Below are 16501 nucleotides of genomic sequence, written 5' to 3'. Positions count from 1 at the left end.
AAAAAAAAAAAAAAAAAAAAAAAAAAAGGAGTCTTCAGCAGATGTGATTTTAGCTCTGTATATATCAGGTAATGGCCTTGGGCAAGTTGCTTAACCTCCCAGAGCCTCCTGGTTTCCTTGTCTGTATAATGGGAGTAACAGTACCTGACTTACAGGGTTGTTGTGAGGGTTAAAGGAAATAATTAAAACCCTGGGACCGGCCGGGTGCAGTGGTTCACGCCTGTAATCCCAGCAATTTGGGAGGCCGAGGCAGGTGGGTCATGAGGTCAGGAGTTCGATACCAGCCTGACCAACGTGGTGAAATCCTGTCTCTACTAAAAATACAAAAAAAAAAGTAGCCAGGCATGGTGGCACATGCCTGTAATCCCAGCTTCTTGGGAGGCCGAGACAGGAGAATTGCCTGAACCCAGGAGGCAGAGGTTGCGGTGAGCCAAGATCACGCCATTGTACTCTAGCCTGGGCAACAAGAGCGAAACTCAAAAAAAAAAAAAAAAAAAAAAAAACTGGGACCTAGGAAGCTCCTTTTTTTCACTTCCATAGGTATTAATTAATAAACAGTCTTGGGGTATTTTCTCTCTGTAGGGTCCTCTGTGTCTTCAACAGTAAAAATAGGTGTTGTCTATTACCGTGTCAGTGATTTTAAAAATTGCTTTCTATAAATATTTGGGGATTTGGACTAGCTCTTGTTGCACCGTGTATCATTCATATGAAAGTTTGGGCTTTCTGCTTCTCTTCACAGGGAGCCCAGCAGTCCTTGGAGGCAGCAGCTCAGAAGACAGGAGAGCCTCAAAGTTGTATAAATAAAGGGCTGATATGTTCAAACAGAAAAGAATTTTACACGTGCAAGCTGCACATCGACATGACGCCGTTCCTGAAGGTGATCTCACACTGAGAAGACGAGGGGTTTTATAGACACAAACATAGGAATTCCAGTTAATACACTTCTGCATGGTACAAAAACAGCTTCAGAAGTCCCTGAGAGCTCCTGCATTATCAGAAGTACAGAAAATAGGCAGTTTGTAGCAGATGAGGAAAGAACAAATTAGGACAGTAATCACAGCCAGCCATCGGGGACAAATCAGTCGGGTGTCTGGTTTGGGTGGTGGGGGACAGGGAACAGAGAGGAGAAAGAGTAACTTTAAACCACCTTATAAAACAGGCAAATACAATTCATTTTATCTTGACAGTAACTAAAATAATTGTTACTGTTTTACCACTATCACTTGGTAGAGTTGATGTTACTACTGTAGAGAAGACTGATTCTTGAGCTAACTATTTAGAAGTCAACTGCAAATTCCTTTCTGGATATCTGGCCTTGCTTTCTGTTCTCTAAGAGTTCATTGATCTCTCAAGCTCAGCTTCATTTCAAGTTAAGGGTACTGAGGGTTTCTGTAGTGAGGATGGCATTTGTCCATCTTTGCCATACTCCCTCCCACCCCAGCGTCGAACACAGCGCCCGACGCGTGGAAGGTGCTCATTAAATGCTCCATGAATTGACCCATCCTTTTCATCCCACACCCTCTGCTTTAGGGCCCCTTTCCTACCCATTCTTTGCCCTCCTCAGAGCTTACTGAACTGGAAATAAATAGCCATGGAGTCAAAGAAACTGACCAGGAACAGAGCCAGGCCTGGCATGGAAGGACCTCAGATCCTTCATAGTACCCTGGAGGAAATATTCCAGGCCCTTGATAAGAACGACTGAGAAAGACAGGAACGGGGCAGAAGAAACCAAATACTTGCCTAGTGCATGATGATGGCTCTATCTGGTGCCATAGCCTGGCAGCACCTTTGGAGGTCATGAGGGTCACCCTCCTAATTCTCTGGGCTGCCCCAATCCCAATTCTACAAGGTGGGGCTTTGATTACGAGTTGTGCATTTGCCCAAAATCTGTCTCTGTCCATGAATGGGCTCTGCTTTTCAGGGTTCTTCTTAGATAGGCTCTTCCCCAGGGGTGGCAAGCTGGCCACCATCTTCTGTTTCCCAGATCATTCCAGAACTGAATGTAAACCAACACAGGTCATTTATCTATACCCAAATGAAAGCCACTGGCCCACCCTAGAACCACAGGGACTGAGAATGGGAAGAGAAAGCATATCTGAAGAGGAAAATGGAGTACTGAAAACTATAAAAAGGAATTTCAGCTACTCAGGAGATTGAGATGGGAGGATCACTTGAGTCTGGGAGTTCAAGGTTGTAGTGTGCTATGATTACACCTGCAATAGCCACTGCATTCCAGCCTGGGCAACATATGAGACCCCATCTCCATAGGAAAAAAAAAAAAAAAAAAACTACAGGAAAGGAGAATGATTCTGGACCACAAAAGAAAAGATGTTTTCTACAAGTATTCAAAAAAGATTGCCATGCTCCATAACTTACATTAGTGAAACCATCCCTTTTGTTCTTAGCCACAGTTTAGTTATTCTCTTGGGGCTGAAAGAATTATGAATTGTACTTTCTGGGAGGAAATATCACAGTTACCATTCATTTTTGTTGTTGTTGTTACCATTCATTTAACCGATATTTGAGCACCTGCTATCTACTATGTGTTTGGCAGTTTGGGGGCATTTGGGATACGTCAATGAACAAAACAGATCAAGATCCCTGCTCTGCCCCAGGATAGTACAGAGAACAGACAACGGACGCAATAAGCAAGCAGAGTGCGTAGCATGGTCAAAGGTGCTAGCTGCTGGGGAAATGAGATAAGAAAATGCGGAGCATCTAAGAACTGCAGAATTCAAAGTAGGGAATTTTACAATAATTGCTTGTATATTTAGTATCCACAATGCTTTCATGTTACACTTATTTCATCCAGTAATTTTGGCACAGTATTATAGAAGGAAAAGAGTTGTCGAACCTGAGGCCCACTTTCCTGTCCACCTCCCTCAAGACTCACAGAAATGGCAACTCAGCCTGCTTCCAGGGGACTCACAAAGTACACGTTCAGTACACTTTCTGACTCCCAGGCCAGTATTTGCCCAAAAGACCATGGCTTTTCCTGGAAAGGTTCAGTGTTCACAGTCCCTAGATGGACCTCCTTACAGATGTGGTAGCTCCCAGGTTCTTAGGGATTGCCGTACAGTAAGACACAGTCTCAGGGTAGTACAGACAAAGATGGTAAGTTCAAACAGAGAAGAGCACACAGGCTGCCCTCCACTCCTGGAGCCAGGTAGAAACCAGCTCATTCTATACAGTCAGCACACAGGCTGAAGTGGTTTCTACATAGCTCCAGGAATGGAGGGCAGCCTGTATGTGCTGACTGTATAGAATGAGCTGTATTTTTAGTAGAGACGGGGTTTCTCCATGTTGGTCACGCTGGTCTCGAGCTCCTGACCTCAGGTGATCCACCCACCTCAATCTCCCAAAGTGCTGGGATTACAAGTTTGAGCCACTGCGCCTGGCCAAGACCGGCCTGTTTTCTAAACCAAAAAAGAAGAAAAAAAATTTTTTGAACCATATTTTTAAAAACTTGATTTTGTTTTTCAAAAAGAAATGGTAATTGATGAATGAATAAGGATAGAGTTTTTTTTTTTTTTTTTCAGGGACTTTTTAAATTATCAGGGATAGGTCATGGTAGTAGGGAAGAAAATAGCAATAATGTTAGATACTGAATTGAATATCCTTATACTCCACGTTGTTATCAAAGGGTGTGTATGTTATGCCCAGAGCATCTGAAGAATTAGAAATAAGCTTCCACCTCGCAGTTCCCACACAGTTAGCACATAGTGCCCTCAAATGCAAAGTAGAGGAATTGGCCTGGACAGACAAGAGCCAGCTGTGCCTACAGTTAGAGCTGCCCCACCTGTTTTGAGGCCAGTCCCAAGCTTTACTTATGTGGCCAGGTGTACATGCATCACACCAAGCAGAGGGGGGCTGCCCCTCAATCTGTGGATTTCACATACAACAGGGAAATAATGCTTGGCTTAGGACATTGTCTAAAGATGGAGCAGGGTGCCTTAGGAGATAAGTTCTGGTCTCCAGAAGCATTTAAATGTGCCTTGATGACCACTTGGCAGGAAAGTTGTAGAGGGATCACGAGCTGGTCTCAAGATTTAGTGGTTCCAGGACACTTGACTAATATTGCCAGGAAAAATATTTATGAGTTTGTTCTAGCTCCAAAAGAAAAAAGCTACCATCAAGAAAGTATTGAAATTAGTCATTTATATTCATATATCACATGGTATGTTACGTGGAATTTCCAAATGTATTTTTCCAGCTAAGCCTTTTGAGAACTCTGTATGCTTATTTATTATTACTCCCATTTCACAGGTGTAGAAGCTGAGGTTCAATGATAAGCCATGCAGATATTTCAAGGCAGGCTGGAGGCCACACCTCAAACTCCTGCATCCCATGCTCCTCCATCCTCCCAGCAGCTCCCCCGTCCTCCCAGCAGCTCCCCCGTCCTCCCAGCAGCTCCCCAAGAAAGCCTGCTGTGGTCCTAAAAGTAATGTGCCCAGATAGGGTGCTGTGTATGAGAGTGGAGGGCAGGATGGCTGGAAGGTTTTCCAAGGACAGATAACCCAAGATTATTTGTCCAGTATCTGTCTGTTTCCAGTTGAAGAAACTGAGGCTCAGAGGTTAAGTAACTCCCATGGTCTGTAAGACATCAAGTGTAGGAGTTAGGACTTTAATGCAGACAGCCTGACTATAGGACCTATAACTCAGCCACCGGAGAAACTGCTTCTCACATGTTGGTTTCAATGCTGAAGTTTGTGTTCACAAAGTGTTTGTGACTCTTCCTCCTCCCCCAGTCTTATAATACCACACTGCTGCCACTGCTCTTTCTAAATACAGCTCAGTCTTATCACTGGTTTGCTTGAAATTCTTTACTGTGTCCCCATTGGCCCTCTGTTTAAATTCCCAGCATCAAAGATGTATTTATTTTACAAATACAAAAATATATAACGTGCAATTTTTCTTAAACTCCAAACTGTAACATGCAAGATCTGGCCTGTGTCTAATTTACCGTGTCCACACACTGCCCCCGCACCAAACTATCCCCTAACCAGCACATGCTGCTTCCTCTGCCTGGAATTGTTCTACCTTCCCTTCACTGCAAGATTTAGCACTGTGTCTGCTGGTAAACAACCTTCCCAGCCTAATTTAGCTTCACCTCCCATGAGGCCCTGCAGAAACCTGTCATAATCTGCCACAACATTTATCACGCTGCATTGCGAACTGACTTGTCATTTCCCCACAAGTCAGTGAGCGTCCTACGACTACATCTTTCATCTTTGTGCCCCCAGTGCCTATCTCAGTACCTGGCACACAGCAGACACTCAATAAATGTTCATTAGCTGAATGAACAGAGGAAGAGCACTGGCTGGAACAACAGACCTGGGATCTGAATTTGCGGTCCCTCCATTTGTTTTGCTCACTCACCAAGAATTATTACCTGTGTTTCCATCACTCAGTTTTAATCATGACATTCGTAACTCAGACGAAAAGTGACATAGCATTTTATTTAGGTTTAGTTTCTTTTTTTTTTTTTTTTTTTAGACAGAGTTTCACTCTGTTGTCTAGGCTGGAGTGCAATGGCACAATCTCAGCACACTGCAACCTCCACCTCCTGGGTGCAAGCGATTCTCCTGCCTCAGCCTCCTGAGTAGCTAGGATTACAGGTGCCTACCACCATGCCCAGTTAATTTTTGTTTGTTTTTTTTTTTTAGTAGAGGCAGGGTTTCACCATGTTGGTCAAGCTGGCCTCAAACTCCTAACCTCAGGTGATCCACCCACCTCGGCCTCCCAAAGCACTGGGATTACAGGCGTGAGCCACCGCGCCCAGCCCATTTAGTTTCTTTAATTCAAATTTTGAATCTGAAATATATTCAAAAGAGTTTTTTTCCAATTTAAGTACAAAAGAGTGTGCCTTCCAGCTGCTCTGTTCCTTTCCCTCGAACAACCACTATTGCCAGTTTCCTGGGTTCCCCTTTCTGGGATGTATGATGCATATATAAGCAAATACAGATAGATGCATACACAGATAGATAGTATATGCAAGTTTTAGCATATTATACACATTGCTCAGAGTCTTTTTTTTTTTTTTAGAGACGGGGTTTCACCATGTTGGCCACGATGGTCTCGATCTCTTGACCTCGTGATCTGCCCACCTCAGACTCCCAAAGTGCTGGGATTATAGGCGTGAGCCACTGCACCCAGCCACATGCATATTCTTATAACTCAAAAATGATAGCTCTTTGACACTTTCCTAAGCAACATGCAATTGAATGGACAGAGTTACTAATTAAGACTATTTTTTTCTAACAAGGACTCACCTGAAAATATTTTTCCAAATCCCTGAGTTTCTCTGTCTCCCTCTCCCACTCTGTGAAATGAGAAGATATTCCTTGCCCCTGAAAGCTCATGGTTGCATGTTATTGAGACTGAAAGTTTATCCTTCTTGGTATTAAAATTCTTCCAAAAGAGGAAGCTTGGCTCTCCCTCTCAATACAGTTTCTTGTTAGAGTCAAAGGCTTTATAACCAGTGATTCTGTTTTTCAAGTTTCTCTTTCCTGTGCTTCTAACTTAGCCTCTTACTCTTTTCCATTTATTCAGGGATTTTTTTTTAACTGTACCAGCCCAAATTGGCTCTGTCTCCAAAATAAAAACCCAAAAGTAAGAAAATTATTTACTTGTGTTAGCTTTATGTCAGTATATATCATCAGCTATAAACACTAAGCTAACAAGCGAGAAACAAACACGCAAGGTGGAAAGCCACCAAGTGAGGGAACTCAGAGGGGAGTTAAAAAGAGTGCCAAAATAGCAGGTAATTAGTTTTCTCAAGCAGGTTGGGACTTTGATAACAAAGTAGAAAGGTGACTGTCACTACAGAATGAGGGTAACCCGGGAGAGACTCCCAGGACCCTTCATGTCAGATTCCAGCTCTAGCACCGAGATGAAGCTGTGAGTTGAGCAGGGATCCAGGCGACAAAGGCCCAGAGCTGGCCTCATCAGACATACTGGGCTTACTTGGGTCACCAACTCCACCTGCCACATTACTTTGACACTGAAGAGCTGCTCTTCCAATGCTCTAGAGAAGAGCATGATTCTCAGTCCTGGCTGCATATCAAACTCAACCTAGAAGCCTTAAAATGCCCCAACTCCAGAAAGCCTGACTGTTATTATTTGGAGTTAGATCCTGGGAATCATATTTTCTAAAACTTCTCAAATACTTCTGATGTGCAGCCAGGGTTGATAACCACAGTTATGGAGATTGCTGGGAGGAGGGATTCCAAGCAGCTTGTATGACTCAAGGAGAGAAGGAAGAAGGGATCAAATGTGATAAGAAACCCAATCCGTGGTAATCCCGGGAATGCCACAAAAGGCTGTCTGACCCTTTGGCTCCCCTGTTTTAAATCCTGAATGCTTTCCATTTGTTCTCAAGATAAAGACCAAAGTCCTCAACCTGCCTGCAAGGCCATAGGGGTCTGACTCCTCCCAACCCTGCGCAGTTCTCCCAGTCTCTGCTCTAGGCACACCAGTCTTCCCTCAGGTCCTGGAGGTACCCTGCTTCCTTCTGCCAGATTGCCTCTGTCATGACCTTCTTCTCTCTCCCCCAATAAACTCCTGCAAATGCCAGGCATTGAACACTGCACAGGTGAATGATACAAGACCTCATGGAAATAAGTACAAGCAGGAAGGTCACAGTGCTCAACACTGCTGGTGCCCGCCTGGCCCTGGATTTTTTTCTTCTTCTTCTTCTTCTTCTTTGTTTAAGAGACAGGGTCCAGGGTCTTGCTATCCAGGCTGGACTCAAACTCCTGGGAATTCCTGCTTCAAGCGATTCTCCCGTCTCAGCCTCCTAAGTAGCTGAGACTACAGGTGCCTATTACCATGTCCAGCTCTGCCTGGCTCTTTAAGCCTGTTTAACACTAGTAGCAGCCTTCCTGGAGATTTAAGTAAAAACAAGTTGATGAAGAAGAAGAAACCACTAAGAAAAGTGGATTCCCTTTTACCAAAGGGTGTCGACTACAGAAGTGTTTAAAGTGTTTGCGTTTATTTTGTCTAATGTATTTTTTGTTGTGTGTTAACCCAGCAGGAAAGTGGAGAGGCACTGGACTATCAGGAAGAAGCAGGAAGATCCCTTAGAGAAACTCATCACGACAACCAAGGTAGAGACCACTGGCTGGGACTTTATTTTTATTTTATTTTTTAATTTTTTATTTTTCCTGTCCTTGAACATCTGACTCCGGGGACTTTATAAGCTTATAATCATAATTGTCAGATGAACTCTGCACTGTTAAAAGATGTTAATTGGGGGGCAGGTGCAGTGGCTCACGCCTGTAATCCCAGCACTCTGGGAGACTGAGGCAGGTGGATGAGGCTAGGAGTTCAAGACCAGCCTGGCCAACATGGCAAAATCCCGTCCCTACTAAAAATACAAAAAACAAAAATTAGCCAGGCGTGGTGGTGGGCATCTGTAATCCCAGCTACTCGGGAAGCTGAGACAGGAGAATTGCTTGAACCCGGGAGGCGGAGGTTGCAGTGAGCCAAGGTTGCGTCATTGCACTCCAGCCTGTGTGACAGAGCAAGACTGTGTCTCAAAAAAAAAAAAAAATTGATGGAGAATGAGCCTTCCAAGTTTCTTTCAGATCATTGGTTGGAAGTCGGAACACAGACCAAAGTGCTGAGTTCAGACTCTGATGTGTTAGTGCATGGCTTGGTGGATCACAAGCCGAATGATAATAACATGATTTATGTTCTTGGACTTGTTGAAGGATTTCTTTTCTGCCAGAGGCAGCAAATTGATGATGTAAGAGAGTGGAGACTGGGGCATTACCAAAAGGTCCCACAGGTACCTCCATCTCTCTGTTCCTCTTGCTTTCATGGGGGCTTGGATATGCAGGTGAGGGGGTTGGGGTCCCCTGCTTATAGGGATATATAATATTTTAACAGAGTGGGGACTGTCATCTTTACAGTCCTAGCCCCTGTCACCTACATCTCTGGATGTTGGAGTGTATGCAGGGCCAGTACAGGACGGTACTTGTACAAAGCTGTCCAGCAGAGGGAGCAGTCTCAACTTGGATATCACAACGAATCAATAGCTACATTCTCATGGTCACTATTTGCCAATCTGGGAAATGACACCATGACTCTCCCTATCTCCTCTGGAACTCTGTGGGGTGTGGGAACCCAAAAGAGCGAACAAGATAAATGTGTAGGCCGGGCACGGTGGTTCACGCCTGTAATCCCAGCTCTTTGGGAGGCCCAGGTGGACAGATCACCTGAGGTCCAGGAGTTCGAGACCAACGTGGCCAACATGGAGAAATCCTGTCTCTACTAAAAATACAAAATTTGCCGGGTGTGGTGGTGCATGCCTGTAATCCCAGCTACTGGAGAGGCTGAGGCAGGAAAATTGCTTGAACCTGGGAGGCGGAGTTTTCAGTGAGCTGAGATTGCACTGTTGCACTTCATATCAAAAAACGAAAAAAAAAAGACATAAATGTGTAAAGTCACAGATTTTGGATTTCAGCCTTAACTTGATCTTTTTCTGTTTATGTCTTTTACCATGTCCTTCAGTTAACATCCAGTCAAAAGTAATTAATTTTTATACTAATTTTACAAGAGCTTGTTGTTTTAGGGATATCAGACATTATGGTAGCCTGATGCTGGGTTTGGTCAAGCTGTAAGCAGGTTTCTGTTCACATGAGCTCTTACCACCTCCTCTTTCAAGGCAGAGTGACATTGTCCAGAGAAACAGGCTCCAGTCTTCAGATCTGCCATATCATAAATCACACATGCAGAATGTGCACACTGACAGGGCTCCGAGAGCTTGGCCAAGTGCAATGGAGGTTTTAGGCAGCACAGAACATGGCCAAACCTAAGCAATGACCAAGTCAGTCAACACAGATTTCCTGTCTCATGACAGAAGGGCAGGCACCAGCTGGGCTGCATAAAGGTTATTCAGACCATCTTTAATGCAATGACATATCACCACAGAAAATTAAAGAAGGCATTTTCCTGTTCTGAATGATAAATGCTAATGTTTAGAAAGAATTTCAAGTCTTTGAAGGAAAAAGAGGAGGGAGCACCAAGGAATTTTTTTTTTAACTATTTAAGGATCAGTTTTCAGCCAGACACAGTGGTTCACGCCTGTCATCTCAATGCTTCGGGAGGCTAAGGCACTAAGATCACTTGAGGTCAGGAGTCTGAGACCAGCCTGGGCAACACAGCAAGACCCTATCTCTACAAAAAAATTGTAAAGTCCTTGGGCATGGTGGCACATGCCTGTAGTGTCATCAGTCCAGAGGCTGAGGTGGGAGGATCACTGGAACCCAGGAGTTTGAGGCTGCTGTGAGCTATGCTATGATCATCCCACTGCACTCCAGCCTGGGCAACATAACCAGACCCTGTCTCAAAAGAAAAAAACAAAAAAAGATCAATTTTCTCCCCCATAGGTCTTAAGGATAACTACCAGGATTTTTTTCCTACTCAATTAAGTTGTGATCTTCACGGTTAGTTATAAGCAGTGAATCAGTTTTCACCTGCAGTGAGAATATCATGCATCTTAGACTTGGTGAGAACACTTCATGCAAGTTTCCACAAGACAGGTCAAATCAGCAACCTCCAAATCAAAGTGGCTTTGAAAAATTGCTCTGGCTTTAAATACAAAACTTTCCACCCCTCTACCCCTGTCCAAAGTCCAAGGAAACAATAAAATTTAAATTCTTATCTCAATTCTTGTTTATTTCCTAGGCCAATGGTTCTGAAACTTCAGTGTGTGCATCAGAATCGCCTGTAAGGCTTGTTAAAATAAAGATTTCTAGGCCCCACCCTGAGTTTCTAATTCACTAGATCTGGGCTGAGGCCTGACGATTTGCATTTTTAGTAAGTGCTCAGGTGATTCTGATGCCTTGAGTAAGTCACAGCCCTCTAACTAGGGTGCAATCAAGGAACCTACAGCACCTAGCCAGAACCTGCATCTTCACCATAGACCCAGAAGCAGCCAACAGGGCAACAGGTGACTAATGCTGATGGGGAAGGACCCTGGCTCTATCAGCATCTCGGTGAGTGTCCCAGCAGCCAATGTCCTCATTGACCTGATAAGACTACACTAATTCGTGGCTAGTACACCAAGTAGTTTCATCACAGCGCAGCCTACACCACTGATTTTTCTAAGAACCACCTACCTAGAGCCATTCTAGCTAGCACCTGGGAGCTTATTAGGAAAGAGAATCTGGGGTCTCACCCCCGTCCTGCCTGTGTTATAACAAGGTCCTCCAGTGATTCATATGCCCATTGATATCTGGGAAACACTGGAATCCATTCATTGAGGAAACTAGGTTTCAGATTCAAAAGACATGGATTCATTTACCAGCTGTGCCTTTGATTAAGTCTATAGTTCAGGGAAGGGCAGGTCACATATCTGGGCCTTGGTCTCCTTTCCCATAAACCAAAGAGGTCGGGATGGATCATCTCTGGGGCCCTATCCCCTTCTCATGCTCTGGGCATCCATGAGTTGCTCAGGCTTGCACAGTGATAGGCCGCAGATCCAGGACTGGGGCCAGGCCTCCTTCCCAAGCTCAGCCCCCACCCCCCACTTCCAGGAAGGGCTGGCCTGCCACCTTCACTGTGTCCTACATGAATCTCTGCTACCACCCAGCCTCCCTCAGGTGACAGTCTGGGAGGAGGCCAACCCTGTGCCATTTGTGTGCCCTGGCTCGGTGCAGCAACAAGTGAGTGACAGCTCAACAGGTCAGGATGGGAGCACTGCTTTGCCATGGTGCTCCTGCATGGCATGAGGCCTCCATAAACCCCTGAGGCTTCCACTTCCTGACCTGAAAATAACAAAACTGAACTTCCAATCTCTGTCTCTCACTTTCTGTGACTCAATGACTTTGGAACTGTTTCTGGTAAGGGGAAAAGCAGAATCCACGGTGCTACCACTGAGATAGCTCCACAGTTCAGCCTCCAGGTTCAGGCTTTAAGTCTTTCACCACTGACTACATAAATGGAAGCTTCCATTATTCACTCAGCATATACTTGCTGGTCCCTAAGTTTCACAACCTCTGTGATTGGATAAAACACACTCCTTATTGCAGCTCCCGCTTCGGTGCAGAAAACAGATATGCGTGCACACAGCTCCAGTGAGTGCAGTGTGATCAGTGCTCTAAGAGAATACAGGAAGGACAACTGATCCAGGCTGGGCAGAAGGGATAGGGAGAAATCAGGTAGGGCTTCCTGAAGGAGGTGATGGCTGAGATGAAGGAAGGCTTTTACTGAACCTAGACTGCATTCACCCATTTGTGATGAAGACATCAAGAGAGACAGCAGTTCATACTCCCTGTGTGCCAGACACCAGGCTATGCATTTCCTATAAAGTGCTTCATTTAACTTTTATATCAATCCTGTACAGAAGCAGCCCTTGTTATCCCTATTTGTCAGATGAGACAATTGAGGCACAGAGTACTTAGGTACTACATGCTTGATAGCAGAGCTGGGTAATAGTGAGGCTGAACTCCCCAGGCTCTGTCTGCATAGATTAATTCTGATGTTAACAGCTATCAAAAAGAGGGTTCGCCCCCCACCCCCGCAGGAGAAGACAGCAAGGTCCGGAGAAATAGAGATCTAAAGAAATACTACACACACACACACATATACACATATGTACAGACACCCATACACACACATATACACACACACACACACACACACGCACACACACACACACTCACTCACTCTAGAGAAATCTAAACGCAAAGATTCTTCAAGCAGTTTTTTAAAGGGAAAAAAAAGGTATGGCCAATCGGGGAGGGGACAAAGTGGCCCAGCAGTGCGGCCTCTGCGCCTCCGCGGCGCCAGGGGGCCCACAGCAGGCGCGCAGGGAGCAGCCCCTTTCGAGCCGGCCGCGTCTGTGGCTTCAATAGCGCCACTCGGGATCCTGCGGCGTCGGAGGGGCTCCTGCCTAGCGCCTCTCTGCTGCGGGAGGTCGTCCCTGCCTCACAAAAGGAGCTCCTCGCCTGTGAGCTCAAGACCCCAGGCGGGCTCTCCCCGAAGGGTCGCTTCTCCGGGTGTGTCGCCTCCTTTCGTCTTTTCTTCCCCTCTCTGTGGTGGCTTGTGATGTCTCTAACTCTGGGGCCTCCTGTGGTTTACATCCCGAGGTGGAGACTGGCAGAGCTAGAAGATCTAAACATCTGAAAAACAGGCTTGCACAGTCCCTGGGGAGAAGGCCAGGAGGCAGGCAAATCTCCGGAGTGCCACCCAAACAATTTGGACTTTTTAATTGATACCGTTTTATTTTGGCTAGTTGTCCACTTAGGGGTGGAAAAAAGGGAAGTAATTTTTAGCATTTACTTTTTTTTTTCTGAGACAGAGTCTCGCTCTGTTTCCCAGGCCTGAGTGCAGTGGCACCATCTCAGCTCATTGCAACCTCTGCCTCCCGAGTTCAAGGGATTCTCCCACTTCAGCCTCCCGAGTAGCTGGACAATAGGCGCCCGCCACTAGGCCCTGCTAATTTTTGTAATTTTAGTAGAGACAGGTTTTCCCCATGTTAGCCAGGCTGGTCTCAAACTCCTGACCTCAGGTGATCCGCCTGCCTCGGCCTCCCAAACTGTTGGGATAACAGCCATGAGCCACCGCGCCTGGCCGTTTTTGGCATTTACTTTGAAGCAAGACAATGCTAGGTGCTTTATGTACATTTAACTCATTTTATCCTCACTATAATCTTATGAGGTAAAGTGTATTATCTCTAGTTCACAGATGAGGAGAATGAGGCTCAGAGAGGTTAGGTAACTTGTCCAAGGACACACAGCCAGTAAGTGGAGCAGCTGAGAGATGAACCCAGGTTTCTATGACTCCACAGTCCTTGAATTTGAGTTGTGATGCCATCCATGTGTTTCTCAGAGGAAATAGTTACAAAGTCAGGGAAACATCACAAAATTATGGCAGTGTGTTTTTTAAGCCAGCATGAATCTTGGAAGTGATCTAGAAGTTATTTTATACTATGGATGAAGAAACCTGAGGCCTGCAAGTCGAGAGAACTGTGCATCACAACTGATTATTAAAACCAGGGTAACTGGAGTCTCTGCCCAGTGTTTGTGGTCGTCTAGTTCAGTTCTATTCCATTCAGGTGAGTTTCATTTTGAAGGCTTTTCCTTGGGCAGTTTCTGGCTTCAGGAATAAACAGCTCCATAAGGAGCAAGTGTAATGATTGCTCAACCTGTGCAAAGAAGTGAGGAGTAGCCAGGGTTGGAAAAGTTCCTCCTAACACTGTGGAGAAAACAGGGAGACCAGCAGTGTGTGCCCAGGAGTCCCGGTGGTGCCACTCACCAGAATCTACAGCCTGGAAGATGGCACCATGCAAAAGTCTGGGGCTCCTTGCTCCCCACATTGTCCAGTCTGAGGCCTGCAGCCACAGCACAGCACACGGCCAGGCCCTGCTATCTGCAGCCCACAGTACTGTGTGCAGAATATTCTGCTAGTCCTTAACACTCTGGTACTGCTCTATTTTTCCTCTGGGAAGTATTTCAAAGTTCTCCTTCATAGTGAAGGAGGAGGAAGTGGGAAGCGGTGCACCCTTCAGAATGTTTCCGGCTTACTCCTGCTCAGCCCAGGCTGAGGAAGTCCCCCAGGAAGAACCCCAGGGTCCAGAGAACAACAGTCGTCCCTTGATTCTGAAAATTCTCTTCACCTTCCAGGAAGAAAAGCTCATTTCTAACAAGGTACCTAAATTTGTCAAAACCAAAAAGCAACTAAAACTAGAGCTAAGGAAAACATAAGAAAGGAAAATTATTGGCCAGGTGTGATGGCTTACACCTGTAATCCCAGCACTCTGGGAGGCCAAGGCACTGCAACCTTCGCCTCAGGATCACCTGAGGTCAGGAGTTCAAGATCAGCCTGACCAACATGGAGAAACCCCATCTCAACTAAAAATATAAAATTAGCCAGGCGTGGTGGTGCATGCCTGTAATCCCAGTTACTTGGGAAGCTGAGGCAGAAGAGTCACTTGAACCCAAACGGTGGAGGTTGTGGTGAGCCAAGATCAGGCCATTGCATTCTAGCCGGGGCAACAAGAGTGAAACTCTGCCTCAGAAAAAAAAAGGAAAATTATAGACCAATCTCACTTCTGATCAAACATACAAAACTTCAAAATAAACTATTAACCAATCAAATTCTTAAGCTTATATTTTTAAAAGTATTGACAATACACATAACTGAATTTGGTTTATCACAGGAATTCAAAGAAGGCCTAACATATGAAAATATGTTTATAATCCACACCAAGAGGTTAATGGGGAAAAGACTTAGGATCATCTCGATAGATGCAAAAGGAAAAAATAAAATTCACCCATTCCCAATTAAAACTTATCAGACTAAGAATAGAAGAGGGCTTCCTGATTTTGACAAAGAGTATCCATGAAAAACCTACGGTAAACATCACACTTGAATGTTAGAGCTTGAGAATCTTTTTTCTAATTTTTTGAGACACCATTTTGCTCTTGTCATCCAGGCTGAAGCGCAATGGCATGATCTCAGCTCACTGCAGCCTCTGCCTCCCAGGTTCAAATGATTCTCCTGCCTCAGCCTCCCAAGTAGCTGGTATCCCGCCACCACACCTGGCTAATTTTTTGTATTCAGTTGAGAAGAGGTTTCACCATGCTAGTCAAGGTGGTCTCCTGACCCCAGGTGATCCACCCACCTCGGCCTTCCAAAGTGCTGGGATTACAGGCATGCGCCACCATGCCTGGCTGAGAAGCATTCTCTTTAGAGACAGGACTGGGACAAGCATGTCTTCTATCACTGATTCTATTCAACATTGTTCTAGCAATCCTAGCCAGAACAGTAAAGAAACCAAAGAAAGGAAAGATGAAAAGATAGGAAGGAGGAAAATGACATGGGTATTATTTCCAGACTCTATTATTACTTAAGTGGAAAATTCAAGGGACCCTACAGACATTAAAACACAAAATAATTCAGAAAGATTACTAAATACAGATAAATACGCAGAAATCAATTGTGTACAAACTAGTGTTTAAAAGCATAAAGCACAATTTTAAAATAGAATTTAAATGTAATTGTTATTATGGAAAACTGCAAACACGCACAGAGGTGAACAGAGCAGCACAGTGAATCCCATCTCCCCATCTCCTGGCCAATATTCTCCTCTGTCTCCAGCTCCTTTCTCTCTCCCATGTTGTTTTGAAACAGACTTTAGGCTCATATCATTTTACTCATATATACTTGAGAACATATCTCTCAAAGATGAGAAATGACTTTTGTAACATACCATTATTAAACCTAAAATTTAAATAATTCTTTTTTATTTTTAAATCTTTAATATTATTGAATATTCAACCAGTTTTCAAAGTTCAAATTGTCCCAAAATTATTATAATTGTTTTAGAATTTGAAAACTAATTGTTTGCAATTGGTTGATGTGGCCTTTAAATCTAATTGAATTTATAAGTTCCCTTCCATTTTTTTTTTTTTTTTTTTTTTTTTTTTTTTTTTTGAAGGAGTTTTTCCCTCTGTTGCTCAGGCGTGAGTGCAAAGGAAGAGAGCAGCCC

The 16501-nt window shown here is 44.6% G+C and overlaps 1 protein-coding gene across 1 annotated transcript in view; it reads left to right on the top strand.

Moving 5' to 3' along the window:
* The window catches only part of KIAA2012 (KIAA2012 ortholog), a 127858-nt gene that overhangs the window by 83691 nt on the left and 27666 nt on the right, over positions 1-16501 (top strand). The window contains exons 13-14 of the mRNA XM_032278637.1: positions 740-877; positions 8036-8108. Coding sequence (XP_032134528.1) covers positions 740-877; positions 8036-8108 — 211 coding nt within the window. The remainder of the gene's footprint in view (positions 1-739; positions 878-8035; positions 8109-16501) is intronic.

This window comes from Sapajus apella, unplaced genomic scaffold (genome assembly GCF_009761245.1).
Source record: "Sapajus apella isolate SASKATOON/1434 unplaced genomic scaffold, GSC_monkey_1.0 scaffold10, whole genome shotgun sequence".
In the NCBI taxonomy this organism is placed as follows: Eukaryota; Metazoa; Chordata; class Mammalia; order Primates; family Cebidae; genus Sapajus; species Sapajus apella.
Note: the sequence above shows the minus strand (reverse complement) of the source record. Positions and strands in the feature narration are given on the sequence as shown.